This window comes from Pristis pectinata, chromosome 9 (assembly GCF_009764475.1).
Source record: "Pristis pectinata isolate sPriPec2 chromosome 9, sPriPec2.1.pri, whole genome shotgun sequence".
Classification (NCBI taxonomy): domain Eukaryota; kingdom Metazoa; phylum Chordata; class Chondrichthyes; order Rhinopristiformes; family Pristidae; genus Pristis; species Pristis pectinata.
This window is the reverse complement of record NC_067413.1, coordinates 36,077,580-36,094,191: the sequence shown is the minus strand read 5'-3', so window position 1 is coordinate 36,094,191 and position 16,612 is coordinate 36,077,580. Positions and strand designations below refer to the sequence as shown.

At 43.7% G+C, this 16,612-nt stretch overlaps 1 protein-coding gene across 1 annotated transcript in view; it reads right to left on the bottom strand.

The window, feature by feature from the left end:
- Positions 1–9,540, bottom strand: part of atp9b (ATPase phospholipid transporting 9B) — a 259,834-nt gene extending 250,294 nt beyond the window's left edge. The window contains 1 exon segment of the mRNA XM_052023085.1: positions 9,453–9,540. Within this exon segment, the coding sequence (XP_051879045.1) occupies positions 9,453–9,529 (77 nt within the window). The 5' untranslated portion in view covers positions 9,530–9,540.
- Positions 9,541–16,612: the final 7,072 nt, after the last annotated feature.

Sequence of the window (16,612 nt, the reverse complement as noted above, 5' to 3'; positions counted from 1 at the left end):
ACAAAAGTCAAACCCTACAGTGAATGACTCACCTCAGCTAGTTTTTCCCCCAAGGCAGAGTCAGGAATATGATGGATTTCTCTCTACTTATCTCAAGGAGTGCAAATCCAACAATACTAGAGAAGCTCCACACCATCTAAGACAAAGCAGCCTGCTTGATTGGCATCATTTCCATTAGCAAAATGTATACTCCCTCCTCCATCAACACAATGTACAACACCTATAAAATGTACTGCAGTCACTCACTCTGGCTACCGTGACGGCAATTTGCTAAGCACAACTTCTGTCACTAAGGATAAGGGAATAGGAATAAGGGCAGCAACAGCATGGGTCCATCTTCAAGTCACTCAGCATCCTGATGTGGAAATATATCATTGCTGGGTCTAGATACTGGCATTCCCAACCAAACAGTATTACGAGAACCACTTCAGATGGATGACAGCATTTCAAAGTCACTACTTACCACTGCCTTCAAGGATAAAAAGAGATGCTGGCCTTACTAGCAACATCTACATCAGGTAAACAGAATGAAAGGTTTGATCGGTAGCAAATGTTTTATAAAAGCAAATGATAAAAGTAGTACTTGGAAAATATTTCATTACAGTAATTAATATAGCCATTTAATGAAGTGAGTAATGAGAGAGAAGGATACTAAACAGTTGAATCCTAGCACCTGAAGCTAGAGTGAGGCATGATGTTGAGTCAGGGGCCTGAAAAAGAGCAGAAGATCATTTGAAGGATTACAAATCAGTAGTTGTAACAAGTGGTAGAAAAGAAGATAAAAGAAAGTAAGTTTTCATATTGATTTTTGGATATCCCAAAATACTAAAGCCAACAAGAGTACTCTAAAATGTAGCCAAATTGGGCTGATAACTAAATACTGTTCAGCATGTGATTAGCCAGAACAGACGGCACCCATAAAAATCTTCAAAATAACACCATGGGATGTTTTACATCTACCTGAAAGACCAAAATTGTTTCCAGTTTAAGATCTCATCTGAACGACGGCTCTTCAAGAAGTGCAATACTCACATGGTACTGCACTAAAGCCTACATTTTGCAAACTTATACCCCAAACCTTCTCAGGGAGCATACACATACATATATTGCTTGGTGACAAAGCAGGCAGGATAAAGCTCAAACCTCAAAGAATATTCTTACAACTGCATGAAGTTCTGAGAACAATGACATAATAAAATGGCATCATCTGACAAAATGACTTTAACCAAGGCTTGTTATGAAGATTTACTTTTGAACTGGATGAAAGAGTCATTAACAAATATATTACAGACACGAGTTATCATGCCTGCTCCAGCACTTAAGATCATGGCTGACCTTAACTCCACATTTCCATCTAACCTTTCACCCATGCTTATTAATAATCTATTTAATAATAATCTGCCTTAAAATAACTCAATGACTTTGGTTCCACTCTCCTTGGATAATGGCAGCTCTAGAGACTTATGATCATCAGAAAAACGTCACCTCTTTCCTCTTAAATGGGTGACCCCTACTTCAAATTCAATTTTAAAGTTTAAATTTATTGTCATAGGCATACACACACAGGCTATAAATGCCATGAAAGTTAGCTTTTTGCAGCAGCACAGTACATTACAATACGACAAACATAAGTTAATTGATGTAAATTAACAAATTATACACAACTTGCATGACAAAATAAACTAATATAAACATAACGACACTAGTTCACGTTGAGAGTGAAGAGAAATATTGTCTGAGGTAGTATTAGGGGTTTCCAAATTGGTGCAAGAACCTGATGGCAGTGGGAAAGGAGCTGTTGTTGAACCTTGAGGTATGGGTCTTCAGGCATCTGTATCTCCTGCCTGATGGCAGCATCAAGAAGAGGGCATGGCCCAGGTGGTGGGGGTCCTTAATGATAGATGTCACCTTCCTGAGACATCGCCTCTTGTACATGTCCTCAATGGTTATCTCACAACAGAAACAATCCTCTCCATATCCAACCTATCAGAATCTTGCCCTGTGTGAGTGGCTCAATGTAAAAGTGGGACTTTGAGGCTTCGGCGAGAAGAGGCAGAGTAAGTGAGCAGAGGCTAAGGTGAGGTTCTGGTAAGTTCTCTTTCTTTCTTTGTTACTGCACAGTTAGAGCAGTGGGAATGGCAGTCAGGACAGCAGTATGCTCCTCTTGCAGGATGTGGGAAGTCAGAGTCCCTGATGACTACAACTGCGAGAAGTGCATCTGGCTGCAGCTACTTACAGACCGACTGAGCTGGATGAACTCCAGATCATTTGGGAAATTGAGGAGGTGATAGACAGGAGTTACAGGGAGACAGTTACACCTAGGTTGCAGGATGCAAGTAGCTGGGTGAATGTTGAGGTTGAGAAAGAGGTAGTGTTGGAGCTTCTGAAAAACATTAGGATAGACAAGTCCCTGGGGCCGGATGGGATATACGCCAGGTTACTATGGGGAGTGAGAGAAGAGATTCCTGGGGCATTGACGATGATATTTGCATTCTCCCTGGCCACAGGAGTGGTATCAGAGGATTGTAAATGTTGTTCCCTTGTTCAAGGAAGGTAATAGGGATAATCCTGGGAATTATAGACCAGCAAGTCTGACGTCAGTGGTGGACAAGCTATAGGAGAGGATTCACGAGTATTTGGAGAAGCATAGTCTTACTAGGGATAGTCAGCATGGCTTTGAGGGGCAGGTCGTGCCTCAAAGTCTGAGTTTTTCAAGGTGGTGACAAAACAAATTGATGAAGGTAGAGCAGTGGATGCGGTGTACATGAACTTTAATAAGGCGTTTGGTAAAGTTCCCCATGTTAGACTCATCCAGAAAGTCACGAGACTTGGGATCCATGGACACTTGGCTGCATGGATTCAGAATTGGATTACCCACAGAAGACAGAGGGTGGTAGTAGATGGAGATTATTCTGCCTGGAGGTCGGTGACTAGTGGTGTTCCGCAGGGATCTGTTCTGGGACCCCTGTTCTTTGTGATTTTTATAAATGAATTGGATGAGGAAGTGGAAGAATGGGTTAGTAAGTTTGCAGATGACATGAAAGTTGGTGGTGTTGTGGATCGTGTAGAAGGTTGCTGTAGGTTACAAAAAGATTTTGATAGGATGCAGAGCTGAGCTGAGAAGTGGCAGATGGAGTTCAATCCCAAAAAGTGTGAAGTGATACACTATAGAAGATCGAATTTGAAGGTAGAACACAAGGTTAATGGCAGGACTCTCAGCAGTGTATTGGAACAGAGGGATCTTGGGGTGCAAGTCCACAGATCCCTCAAAGTTGCCGTGCAAATTGATAGGGTGGTTAAGAAGGCGTATGGTGTGCTGGCCTTCATTATTCAAGGGATTGAGTTCAAGAGCCACAAGGTAATGTTGCAACCATATAAAACTCAAGTTAGACCACACTTAAGAGTATTCAGTTCAGTTCTGGTCACCTCATTATAGGAAGGATGTGGAAGCATTAGCAAAGGTGCAGAGGAGATTTGCCAGGATGCTGCCTGGATTAGAGAACGTGTCTTATGAGGAAAGGTTGAGCGAGCTAGGGCTTTTCTCTTTGGAGCGATGCAGGATGAGAGGCGACCTGATAGAGGTGTAAGATTATGAGGGGCACAGATAGAGTGGACAGCCAGCACCTTTTCCTCAGGGCGGCAATGGCCAATAGCAAAGGACATCAGTTTAATGTCAGAGGAGGAAAGTTGTTTTTTATTAACACAGAGTGGTGGGTGCCTGGAACACACTGCCAAGGGTGGTGGTAAAGGCTGATACAATAGGGTCATTTAAAAGACTCTTAGATAGGTACGTGGATATAAGAAAAATGGAGGGTTATGGGCTGTGTAGGGGAAAAGGGCTAGATTGACCACGGAGTAGGTGTATCCATAGGTTGGCACAACATCGTGGGCTGAAGGGCCCATACTGTGCCGTTCTCTGTTCCAAACCTTATCTGAACAGCTTTTAAAGCACTTGCATCCTTCTTTAAAAGAGACCAATACGGTACATAGTATTCCAGATGAGTCTTACCAGTGCCCTATATATAACTGAAACATAACCTCCCTACTTTTGTATTCACTTCCCCTGATAATAAACAATAACATTGTTAGTCTAATTACTTGCTGTACCTGCATACTAACATTTTGCAAGTTATAATCTCGAATACTCAAACATCTGAACTTCAGAGCTATGTAATCTTTTGCCAATTAAATCATGTTTTGTTTTATTTTCCTATTCCTGCAAAAGAAAAAATTTACATGTTCCCATAATGTACAGCATTTGCCTGAACTCTCCGCACTCACTTACCCCATATTCCCTTGGAGCCTGTCCTCTTCACAACTTATTTTCCAATTTGTGTCATCAGCAAATTTAGAAACCACATCTTTGGGGCCATCAACCAAATCATTTATGTAAATTGTAAATTGCGGCCCCAGTTCCAATACCTGTGGCATGCCACTCACAATTTGTTAACCAGAAAAAAAATTGTCTGTTGTTTCCTGTTAGCCAAACAATTGCCTATCCTCTGCTCCTATACCAGTTTATTTTCGAACAATAGCATTTTGATGTAGTACCTTATCAAATGCCTTCTGCAATTCTAAGTGTAGTAAATCCTCTGGTCCCCCTTTATCTGCAGCCCATGTTACATGTACCTCAGTCTGTTGAAAGCTATAATCAATGTGAACATACATAGAATCAAAGCACATTCCTGCTCTCTCTGAATATCTCATAGAGGGGTTGCATTCCTGGGAAGCAGTCCATACCGTGATTTTCTGTAACGCAAACCCCCTTTTCCCATTGAATCCCATGTTATGAGCAGAGGTGGATTCCTATGGGATGTTTCTCTCTTAAGCTATTTTATCAGCGATGACAAAGTTATCCATGACTGTTATTGAACAGCTGAGGAAAATATTAAACTCAAGGGATAGACAAGGTGCATGTGAAAGAAACAAATTTTGTCAATTTTTATTTTTCGTCACTCAATACTGTGGGGCAATAAAATTGGGATATGACATCACCCCTTCAAATGGGTTGGGAGTCACAGCAGAGTCCCTCCTTTGCCACGCTCTCTCCAGTCCGAGGACACATGAGCAGACCTCTCAGAGTGCAACACTCTTCATTTGCGAGACATTTTCTCTAACCCGCAAAACTCACAGATTAGGCAATGGTTTAGGAGGTGAGGATATCAGGGAAAGGGAAAGGATTTGAGGATTGGGATTCACAAGAGAAAGGTAGTGCAGCAGTTCAGGGGGTAAATGGGTTAAAACACAGTGACTTAGTGGAAGTGGAGTAAAGGCCGAGGAATTACTTTAAGAAGCTGGCCGTGGCTACTGCGATTCCTCCCAATACAGTGGGTCCGAGAAAATGCCTTACAGAAAATGCCTGCCCTCGGACTGGAGAGGGCATGACAAAGGAGGGACTCAGCTGTTTCTGCCACCCAATCGGCACAGTGACGTCATATCCAAATCTTATTGCCCCACAGTACTGAGTGACTAACAAATAGAAGTTAACAAAATTCATTGTTTCTTTCACATTTGTGTTTACTTCCCCCCACCCTCCCACCCCCAACCACATAAATTCAGTAAGAGCGAATTTTATTCCACATCTCAAACTTTTCAGTAGATTTGCAAATTCCATAAATACGAATTACCGTAACCCAAACGACCGTAATGTGGGTTCAACTGTTGTCTCAGTCAACCATAAACAACTGTATTCAATTATTCTGCAAACCATTTCTGAAAATGGTATCTTATTGTTTGGCATCTGTATATTAAAATGTCCAATGAACACAGTACCTTACCCTCAGGAGGATTTGACATGATGCTTAGGCAGAAAAACAGTCAAACTATAGTAATATACAAGAATGAATACCTGCGGTGTCACATTTTAATTATCAAACTTTTATATAAAATACTAAACACTTTAACATTCATTGCCTTGAAACTAGCTATTCTGCAAAATCTGTGTGATTTTGCAACTAATCCAACTACTTCACTTCTAATAAGATTTTTCACAAATTAAATCAACCTATTGACTGGCAAGAACTAAGTTTGCAATCACTTTTTGTCTTCATAATCTTTCCCATTATTCACTAAAATTCTACATCTATCAGAATGACTTCAAATGTGTTCCAAACCATTAAAATACATGAAAAGTGTAACATTCGAGTGAACAGTTCAGCCAAGCAAACCTGCATCAATGACTATCAACATGATCAAAAGAGTTCTAATCACAAGAGAAGGGTGCTCCAAAGCAGGACATCAACAATGCAGCCACTTAATGCACAAGGGGCAAATCAAACTTTCTGCTACCTGTGAACGTGGTTGCTCTGATCAAACAATGGACCACATCATTACACCATACCATCAATACAAATTCTTTGCGATAAACCTTCTCCATAAAAGGCCATATGCAGTGCCTTCCAAACCTCAAACGTTCCAGCCAAATGCAATAAGATCATATTCACCCAAAGGAAACATTATGGGTAAAAAAACTATTCTTTCCTCCAAGCTCAAAGTCGTACTACCTGTGGTGTTTCATGTTTATTTGACTTGTATAAATCAAGTGTTTGATTTCAACTTTCAGAACTTTGGCCTGAAAAACAATGTTTATACTTACGATAAATGTGGTCCAAGCTGTTTTGAGGTAGCCCAAAATACAGCTTGCAATGAAAAATAAACACCATTTCATTCAGTGAAATAATTTGTGATCTAATTCTAATCATGAACCTTAGCAATTTCCTAATATTGACAAACTATGCATTGAAATTAACCTTGAAACTCCACAAAACAATTCTGCATTATGCTGGTTGAAAAAGGTACAGTAGAAACATCCTTAAAGTTTACACTACTTCTACAAATATAAACTTAAATAGCTTGAGTGATTTCATTCATGTTTTATCTGCAACATTTGTCATTTCTTTCAGGTGTTTTCTTTTTGCTTGTCAAAATGCACAATACACAGAGCAAGGTCAATGTGTTTCTACAGCCTCTGCAAAACCAATAGCAGGAGGGCAGAAAGAGGGGGGTTGCAAAGTAGGGGTAAATGGGGGAGGTTGGAAGAGCATGTTCAGAGGGGTAGATTGGGGATGTGAGAGAGGAGAGTGTGGACAGAGGGGTGAAATGGTGGAAGGAAGTGTGCACATGCAGACATGGCAAAATGGGTGGTAAAGGAAGAGCATGTTCAGGCAGAGGAAAACAGGGAAGAAGAGGGAGTTCAAATAGGGGGAAAATGGAAAGGAAGAGCATTTCAGAGAGGGGGAAATGTAGGGAAGTACACATGCTAATGCAGACTGAGCAAAATGGTGGAGAGGGAAAAGTGTGTTCAGAGAGGGGGAAATGAGATTAAAGAGTTGCAGAGAGAGGTCAATAGGGAGGAAGGAGTAAGAACGTGTGCAGAAAGGAGGAGGGGATGGGGGCAAAGGAAGTGTTGCACAGATGGAGAAATGGGGGTGAGAGGGAAAGGAAGTACTTCCAGAGATGTGGGTGTGGGGATAGGAAGGACAAGAAGTATTTCCAGAGAGGTGCAACTGGTGGTGGGGGGAGAGAGGAAGAGTATGTGCAGAAAGGGTGAAATGGGTGAGGGGGCAAAAGATGGGGAGAAATGGGGGCAAAGCATGGAACAGCATGTGCAGAGGGGGGGAAATGGGGAGAAGCAAGAGCGTGTGCAGAGTGGGGAAAATGGGGGTGATGCAAGAGCAAGTGCAGAGGGGGAAACAGAGGTGCAAAAGCAGAGCGGAGGAAAACGGGGGGGCGCGCAAAAGCAGAGCGGGGGAAAACGGGGGGGCGCAAAAGCAGAGGGGGGAAAAATGGGGGGCGCGCAAAAGCAGAGCGGGGGAAACCGGGTGGGGGCGCGCAAAAGCAGAGCGGGGGAAACCGGGTGGGGGCGCGCAAAAGCAGAGCGGGGAAACCGGGTGGGGGCGCGCAAAAGCAGAGCGGGGGAAACCGGGTGGGGGCGCGCAAAAGCAGAGCGGGGGAAACCGGGTGGGGGCGCGCAAAAGCAGAGCGGGGGAAACCGGGTGGGGGCGCGCAAAAGCAGAGCGGGGGAAACCGGGTGGGGGCGCGCAAAAGCAGAGCGGGGGAAACCGGGTGGGGGCGCGCAAAAGCAGAGCGGGGGAAACCGGGTGGGGGCGCGCAAAAGCAGAGCGGGGGAAACCGGGTGGGGGCGCGCAAAAGCAGAGCGGGGGAAACCGGGTGGGGGCGCGCAAAAGCAGAGCGGGGGAAACCGGGTGGGGGCGCGCAAAAGCAGAGCGGGGGAAACCGGGTGGGGGCGCGCAAAAGCAGAGCGGGGGAAACCGGGTGGGGGCGCGCAAAAGCAGAGCGGGGGAAACCGGGTGGGGGCGCGCAAAAGCAGAGCGGGGGAAACCGGGTGGGGGCGCGCAAAAGCAGAGCGGGGGAAACCGGGTGGGGGCGCGCAAAAGCAGAGCGGGGGAAACCGAGTGGGGGCGCGCAAAAGCAGAGCGGGGAAACGAGGGGGGCGCAAAAGCAGAGTGGAAGAAACGAGGGGGGCGCCAAAGCAGAGTGGGGGAAATGGGGGGGCGCCAAAGCAGAGTGGGGGAAATGGGGGGGGCGCCAAAGCAGAGTGGGGGAAATGGGGGGGGCGCCAAAGCAGAGTGGGGGAAATGGGGGGGGCGCCAAAGCAGAGTGGGGGAAATGGGGGGGGCGCCAAAGCAGAGTGGGGGAAATGGGGGGGGCGCCAAAGCAGAGTGGGGGAAATGGGGGGGGCGCCAAAGCAGAGTGGGGGAAATGGGGGGGGCGCCAAAGCAGAGTGGGGGAAATGGGGGGGGCGCCAAAGCAGAGTGGGGGAAATGGGGGGGGCGCCAAAGCATGCAGAGTGGGGGAGAGGTGGGGAGAAGCAGGGAAAGTAAAGGTCCCATCAGAAAGGTAGTGAGAAGATTATAGTTAGGGATGGGAGGAAGAGACATAGAATGAGAAGAACGTGGAAGTCGCGCAAGAGGGAACAGAAACGAAGATAAATAAAGGGTGTAGTGGGTGAAAGTGTCAGTTGGGGGGTGTGGGGTGGAATGAGAGTTTGTTGACACTTTTTCACTGCATGATGGAGGTGGAAACGTAACCAAGAGTAGAGTTGCAGAAGCGGGGAGGGAAGTGAGGGCAACAAAACGGAAAACAGAATGAGGATGGGGTGCTTTTTTGTAGGCTGAACGAGGAGCTGCTGGGTGATGCTCGGCGGGGGAGAGATCGATCTGCTGGGCCAGGGGAAGGGGACCTGCTGGGCCGTGGGGAGGGGGAGAAGGGGACCTGCTGGAGGGGGGAAGACGGGGGGGGGGGAGATGAGGGGGGGGAGGATGAGGGGAGGGCGGGGAGTCGGGACCTGCTGGGACGGGGGAATGGGGGACTTGCTGGGCCGCGGCACTAGCCACACTGACCGAGGCTGTAGTTCGGAGCCTCTCTTTCTCCCGATCCTCATGCCACCCTTCTCCTCACCCACCCTGCCACCGGTCCGGGCCGTGCAATACCTGCTCTGCCTCCCTGGGTAATATTCGTGCCTCTTCTGCAGGCTCCGCACCGGGTGTAGAGGGATGTTGTCCGCCATCTTAAAGTGGGTGGGTCCTCCTCCCACAACCCCCCGGGCGACGGCGTTCGCGTCACTCAGAGGCTGTCCCCGCCCACCGACGACGTCTGTGTTCGTGACGTCATGTCCCACTGACGTCACTCCCCAACCCAAATTGCTCCTGTGGACTATTGTCCTGTCACTTGCAAGCCCAGCAGCAGAGTCCTGACACAGGCATCAAATTCGAGTTTATTGTCGTATGCACAAGTACATGTATGCACAGGTGCAATGGAAAACTTGCAGTTGCATCACGGGCATATAGCATCAGATACAAAATATTCACAAGAAAAACATGAATTATATGAACTATATAAATAAAACATAAATAAGTAAATATTAAATTTATAAATTATATACAATTAGATAAATTATGTTTATATGTTTAAGATTCCTTGTAAATCTTTTAAATGCAAAATAAAGTTTTTCACTGTGCATCTGTACATGTAACAGTAATAAACCAATTTACCAATTTAAATCTTTCCCCTCTCACCTTAAACCTATGCCCTCTAGTTTTTGATTCCCTTTCCCGGGAAAGGATTTTAACCCTTACTATTCCCCTCATGATGTTATGCACTTCTATAAGGTTACTCCTCAGTCTTCTACACTCCAAGGAATATAATCCTAGCCTAGCCAACTTCTCCCTATGATTCAGGCCTCAAGTCCTAGCAACGTTCTCGTAAATCTTCTTTGTACTCTTTCCAGCTTAATTACATTTTTCCTGTAACAGGGTAGCCAAAACTGTACAGAATATTCCTGATGCAGTCTTGTCAGCATCTTATACAACTGCAATATAACATCCCAATTCCTATACTCAATTCCCTGACTGATGAAGGCCAGCTTGCCAATCGCCTTCTTCAGCACCCTGTCTGGAAAGAGATTGTCATGGGGACAGAGGAAACAAATTCAAGGATGTTCTACAAGCCTCTTTGAAAATGTGCAACATTCCCACCAACCTTTAGGAACCTCTGGCCCTTCGGCACACATAATAGAGTTGAAGCATTAGGATTGGTACTGAGGCCCTCAAGCACACAGAAACCCAGCGTATACAGCAGACGGAATTCACCATCTCATAAACCAGTTACCTGTCAGCTATCTCCTGCTGGTAAATTGGTTCATTATTGTCAGTACAGTGAAAAACTTTGTTCTGCACGCCATCCATACAGATCATTTCGTCACATCAGTGTATCGAGGGACAAGGGAAAACAATAACAGAATGCAGTTCTTGAGGGACTGTCTCTTGAAGACATCGTCAATGGTGGGGAGGGTTGTGCCTGTGATGGAGCTGGCTGAGCAATAAGCTCTGCAGCCTCTTGTGATCCTGTGCATTGGAGGTTCCATACGAGGCTGTGATGCAACCAGTCAGGATGCTCTCCACTGTACATCTATAGAAATCTGTAAGAGTCAAACTCCTAACGAAGTAGAGTTGCTGGCATGCCTTCTTCATGATTGCATCAATGTGTTGGGCCCAGGAGAGATCCTGTGAGATGTTGACGCCCAGAAACTTGAAGCTGCTCACACCCTTTCCACTGCTGACTCTTCAATGAGGACTGGCTTCCCTTTCCTGAAGTCCACAATCAGTTCCTTGGTCTTGCTGATGTTGAGTGTGAGGTGAAGACTTGTATTAAATAAGGCTGTATTATTGCCTGAACCTTGTTTTTCATTCTTTCTTGCTGCAATGCTGCTGCTCCCCTCCAATAAAATTCCTGCAATAATTTTCAGAACTAATGAGAAATTGTTCATCCCATGGCACTCCAGAACCAAGGTCAACCCAACCTCAGTAATCAAACTACAATATGCAGGCAATACTTGTATTTGGGCACAGTCAAAGGATGGGCTCCAAGACATTGTCAATTCATTCATTTAAGCATAAGGGAGGAGAAGCTTAAAACTAAACATGCACAGGACAAAGCTACTCTGCCACAATTCCACCTCTTCCCTTCCCCGCCCCGCACACCACACTATCTTCCAACTATAACAGTTCATGCAAGACCCTAGGAAACATGAACCACTTCAAGAATCATGTCTGAGCAAAGGCAGGCAGTAATGATGAAATTCATCCTTGCTTTCAATGCACGAGCATAGCCTTCAGTAGTTAAGCCTTTGATCAAGATCTCAAATCTGGCACTAATCTCATGGTCTGCTGGGAACTATGTGCCCATCTATGTGCTTCTGAGACCTGGACTACCTACAGCAGACACCAGAAGGCACTTGAGTGATATTACTAACAATATTTCTGCAAAATCTTCTAAGTTCACAGGCAGGGTAAGTAAAACAACATTAGCATTCTCTCTCAGGCCAATATCCCCAGCGTCGAGGTCCTATTACAATTAATTGTCTCCATTGGGCAGAGCACATTGAACACATGCTTGACTCAGACTCTCTGAACAGCATTCCCTTCTGCTTGAACAGATTACCATCCAGATGGTGAAGAAGGTTTAAGGGTGTGCTGAAACTCTCCTTTCAAAAATGCAACATCCCCAAAGATTCCTGAAAATCCCCAGCCCATGACCACTCAAAGTAGAGAAGGATCATTTGGGATAGCAGAGAGAACCTCTAGTCCATCATTGATAGTACATAGAAGCCCAGTGTAAATGACAAAAGGAACATATCACCACAGAAACTATCCACCCACCCATCTTGTCAGGCCCCTCCTGCCCTTTCTATGGGAGAGTTTGTGGTTGCCACATTGGCTTTATCAGTCACCCCAAACCCACAAAATTTGGGTTTGGGGTGACTGATAAAGACTACCTAAGACTATATAGACTATAGACTACCTAAGAAAAAGATTCTTGAAGACTAGACATTGCTGTAACTTGGGGAAACTTGTCAGTTATTTTGCACATTGCAGTGTCATGACCAAAATAACAACAATGTGGTCATAACCAGATATTCTGCTTCAGAGATAACATCAAGATTATTGACCTGAAGCATTAACTCTGTAAAAAGAATAGCAGGATTAATCTCTCTGATGTCCTGGTCACTAAAAGTGAAGCAAAATCCTGTGAATGCCTAACTTGCTGAAAGTTTGCAGTATTTTGTGTTTTTTATCCATCAAATCTACAGGATTTTGCATCACTTTTAGTGACCAGAACATCAGAGGGATTACTCCTGCTATTCTTTTCATGTATGTCCAAAAAGAAATAGAGGGCCTTTGTTTAAGGTATCACCACAAAAAGAACAAAGAGGATAAAATACATTGATATCATTCCTGCAACAGAGGCTGCAGCTGAATCCAATCATCTCAGCATTTCACCTCGATAATCACATGTCTATCTCAACATCACCTCTTTCCATTGACACTGAGTGTTTTCAGTATTTTCTGTTTTTATTTCAGATTTCCAGCATCTAAAGTTTTTTGATTTCTATTTATGAATGAAACAATTATTCAAAATAAACATTTAGCGACCAACCCAACAGTTTAGATTCCTGGTTATAATCTACAGAATGCCAGGAAGGATTTTAGTCATATCTGACTAGGGTATGACCACCATGGTCCTTGTTGCAAATATGGAAGTGAATGATTTCTGCAGGATGTTCCTCTGATTTCCCTGATCAAGTGGCTCACCACTAAATAATATTGAGATAAATTCTCCCTCCTCAAGAGTATTAGACTCGTTTACCAACCTCAAATTGAAATTATAACTTCACCCATATGAAAGGAAAAGAATTAGAAAGGAACAAAACTTGAATTACACATACAAAAATCAATTTGCAACTCTTTGGAATTGCATAAATGAAGAAGACTGAGTGTTAAAGAAATCAGAATGCTGGTGGTGGTGTTCTGGGACCTGCCATCATCTTGCCAATTAAGATGAAGGGTCTCGAGCCAAAATGTTGACTGTCCATTTCCCTCTACAGATGCTGCCTGACCCATTGAGCTCCTCCAGCAGTTTGTTTCTTCAGTCCAGATTCCAGCATCTGCAGTCTCTTGCGTCTGCCAATTAAGAAAGCTGTTTTTCCCGTTTGGAGCATACTATAACTCTGAATTGCAAGTCAAGAATAATTTCTTCTGAAATATAATGGAAGTACTTATAATAAGCTCAATGCAAAGGCAGGTCCAAAAACAAGTTGGCATGTGACATCCAGTTTGGCTTCCATGTTACATTGTGCAAGGCACAGAAGTTGGAGACAAGCCCACCTTCAAACATTGCAAACATCTGGAATCAGCAGTCACAGGTCAACGTGATCCAACCCAAAGAGGCATGTTATCTGTACTTTAGTGAATGTTTTAGAGTTTCAACTTGATAGATACTTTGCACCATTCTGCTGTTTTGCACTCATCATTGTATTTATTGTTGCATTTATTATTTTCATATATACTGTTTATTCTGTGAACTTCAAGCAAACAAGAAGTTTCATTGTGCTCTGGTGTACATGACAATAAACTAATCTAATCTAACCATATAGGCTTTGCTGTCCTTTTAATTGAAGTGTCAAATTTACACATACTGTATGTGCTCTCTCATGTCAGACACAGAGACAAAAATTTGGCAGTTTTCAACTTTGACAAAGGGCTACAGAAACCTTGAGAAAGTCACCCCCAATATGCTTGAGGATCTCAGAAGAAAAATTGGATATTTCAAAGAAGAATTTTTTAAGTTGTTATTCCTTGCATCAAGGGACAAGGAAGATATAACCAATGTTGTCTCTGCAAAATCCTCCAAATTCATAGGAAAGGTTAACAACTGACATCAGTGTCCTCTCCCAAGCCAACATCCCGAGCATTGACTCCCTATATACATCGGTCGGTTTTGTTGGGCTGGCCATATTGTTTGAGTGCCCAACACGTGACTCAGAATCAGACACTCTGTTCTGAACATTGCTGCTATCAGGTAAGAGGTACAGGAGCCTGAAGACCTACACCTCAAGGTTCAACAACAGCTTCTTCTCCACTGCCATCAGGTACTTGAAGCAACTGGAAAAATGCTAATTCTAGCTCGGACTATATTTCCCTTCTTGCACTAATGTCGTTATGTTCACTTTTGTTCATTTTTTCATGTAAGTTTATGTGGATGCACCTCGGCTTGGAATGGCAACTGCTCTGCCCGGGACCACAAGAAACTGCAGAGAGTTGTGGACACAGCCCAGCACATCACAGAAACCAGCCTCTCTTCCATGGACTCTGTCTATACCTCTTGCTGCCTTGGTGAAGCAGCCAGCATAATCAAAACCCCACCCACCTGGGCCATTCTCCCTTCTCTCCTCTCCCATCAGGCAGAAGACACAGGAGCCTGAGGGCACATACCACCAGGCTCAAGGACAGTTTCTATCCCACTGTGATAAGACTATTGAACAGTTCCCTTATATGATGAGATGGACTCTTGACCTCACAATCTACCTTGTCATAACCTTGTACCTTATTGTCTACCTGCAATGCACTTCCCTGGAGCTGTGAGCTTTACTCTGTATTCTGAAATTGTTTTTACTCTGTGTATGCACTGTGTCAATGCACTGTGTAATGAATTGATCTGTACAAAAGGTATGCAGGACAAGTTTTTCACTGTACCTCAGTACAAGTGACAATAATAAACCAATACCAATAGTTTATGTTAATTTATGATGTAATTTATGTTTGCCATGTTTGTGCTGCTATTGCTGCTACATAAAGCTAATTTTCATGGCATCTATACCCTGGTTATGTATGCCTGTGACAATAAACTTGAACTTGAACTTAACCTCTGTCATGGGAGGAGATTACCAGGAGGCAGGGGAAAAGATTCAAGGATGTGAACAAAGCGTCCTTGAAAAATACAACATCCCAACCGATTCCTGGGAATCCCTAGCTCATGACCATTCAAAGTTGGGAAAGAGCATTTGGGATACTACAGAGAACTCAAGACCATGCATCAGGAGCCCAATGTAAACAGAGGAAGGATCACATCACCTCACAAACTATCCACCTGCTCACCTTGTAAAGCACCTCCTTTCCCATCTGTGGAAGCATTTGTGTTTATCAGTTACCTCAGAACCGAGAGAACCTAAGTGGAATTGAATCACCCTTAATCCCAAAGGATTGCCTCAAAAGAAGGAAGATCATAGACTGTTAAGATTAACTGTTAAGATTTTTGGGTGAGGGAAGAACTGAGTTTTCACAGAGCTTGTTTCAGACTGGTTTCAGTCATTAATCATTATAATTTGTATGTTACTATTCAAAGAATTTGATTATATTATCATGAATAGTTTGAGAGCATCATATTTCTACTTCTACTGGAAATAATAACACCCATTATACTGAGTTAGCATTTTTCCAAAAGGAACAGGAGAGTGACTTTTAGATTTTGGTTATTAAGCTGAATTGAGATATTTTACTTTTTAGGAAAGACTGAATAAGTTGGGACTCTTTTCTCTAAAGAAAGAGAGAGTATTGAGGTATGATGTGATGTTTTTAGAAATATGAAGAGGAGTAACAAGGTAGAAACAAAGAAGTTGCTTCCACTTTTGGGAAGGGAAATCAAAACTAGGAGTTATAAATCCAGCTGAAAGCTCAGGATAAAAATTATTTGCCCAGTGTAGACAGAATGTAGAACTCACTACCACAAAGCATAGTTGAGGCAGCTAGCATAGATAGGTGTGAAAGGAATCAGGGTAAAATGGTAAAGCCATGAGTGTACTTAATCCACTCAAGTGATGTGTTTTTGAATAACGTGACTCTCCTGTTGTGGACCCTACAAAAATGTCTCCCATGACTCTTATCACCACATCAACCATCAAGGTTTGCTTTGCTAAGAGTGAAGCTTCTCTCAACAGAGTGCTCTATCATGATAAGTGTGCTTTTAGACAGAGTTTGTTTTTCACTTTGTTTAATACTTTATCTGTTGGTTTCAAATTCTGCAGAGGGCACAGAAAAACATTTCCTTGCTCAGTGGAATATTTCAAGCTGAAATACAAGGAATGAATCAAGTTACAAAGAGCACCACACGGCCTGAAATAACCCAAAAATAATCAATGTAAATAAGGATTTTCCTCCTCCTATGATGGTTTATTTTTCAATGGCAAGTCCAAGTAACAGCATGAAGATCCTATTACAGTTGAGGTTTTCTCCCAGTGCCCCTATTATGGGCAATC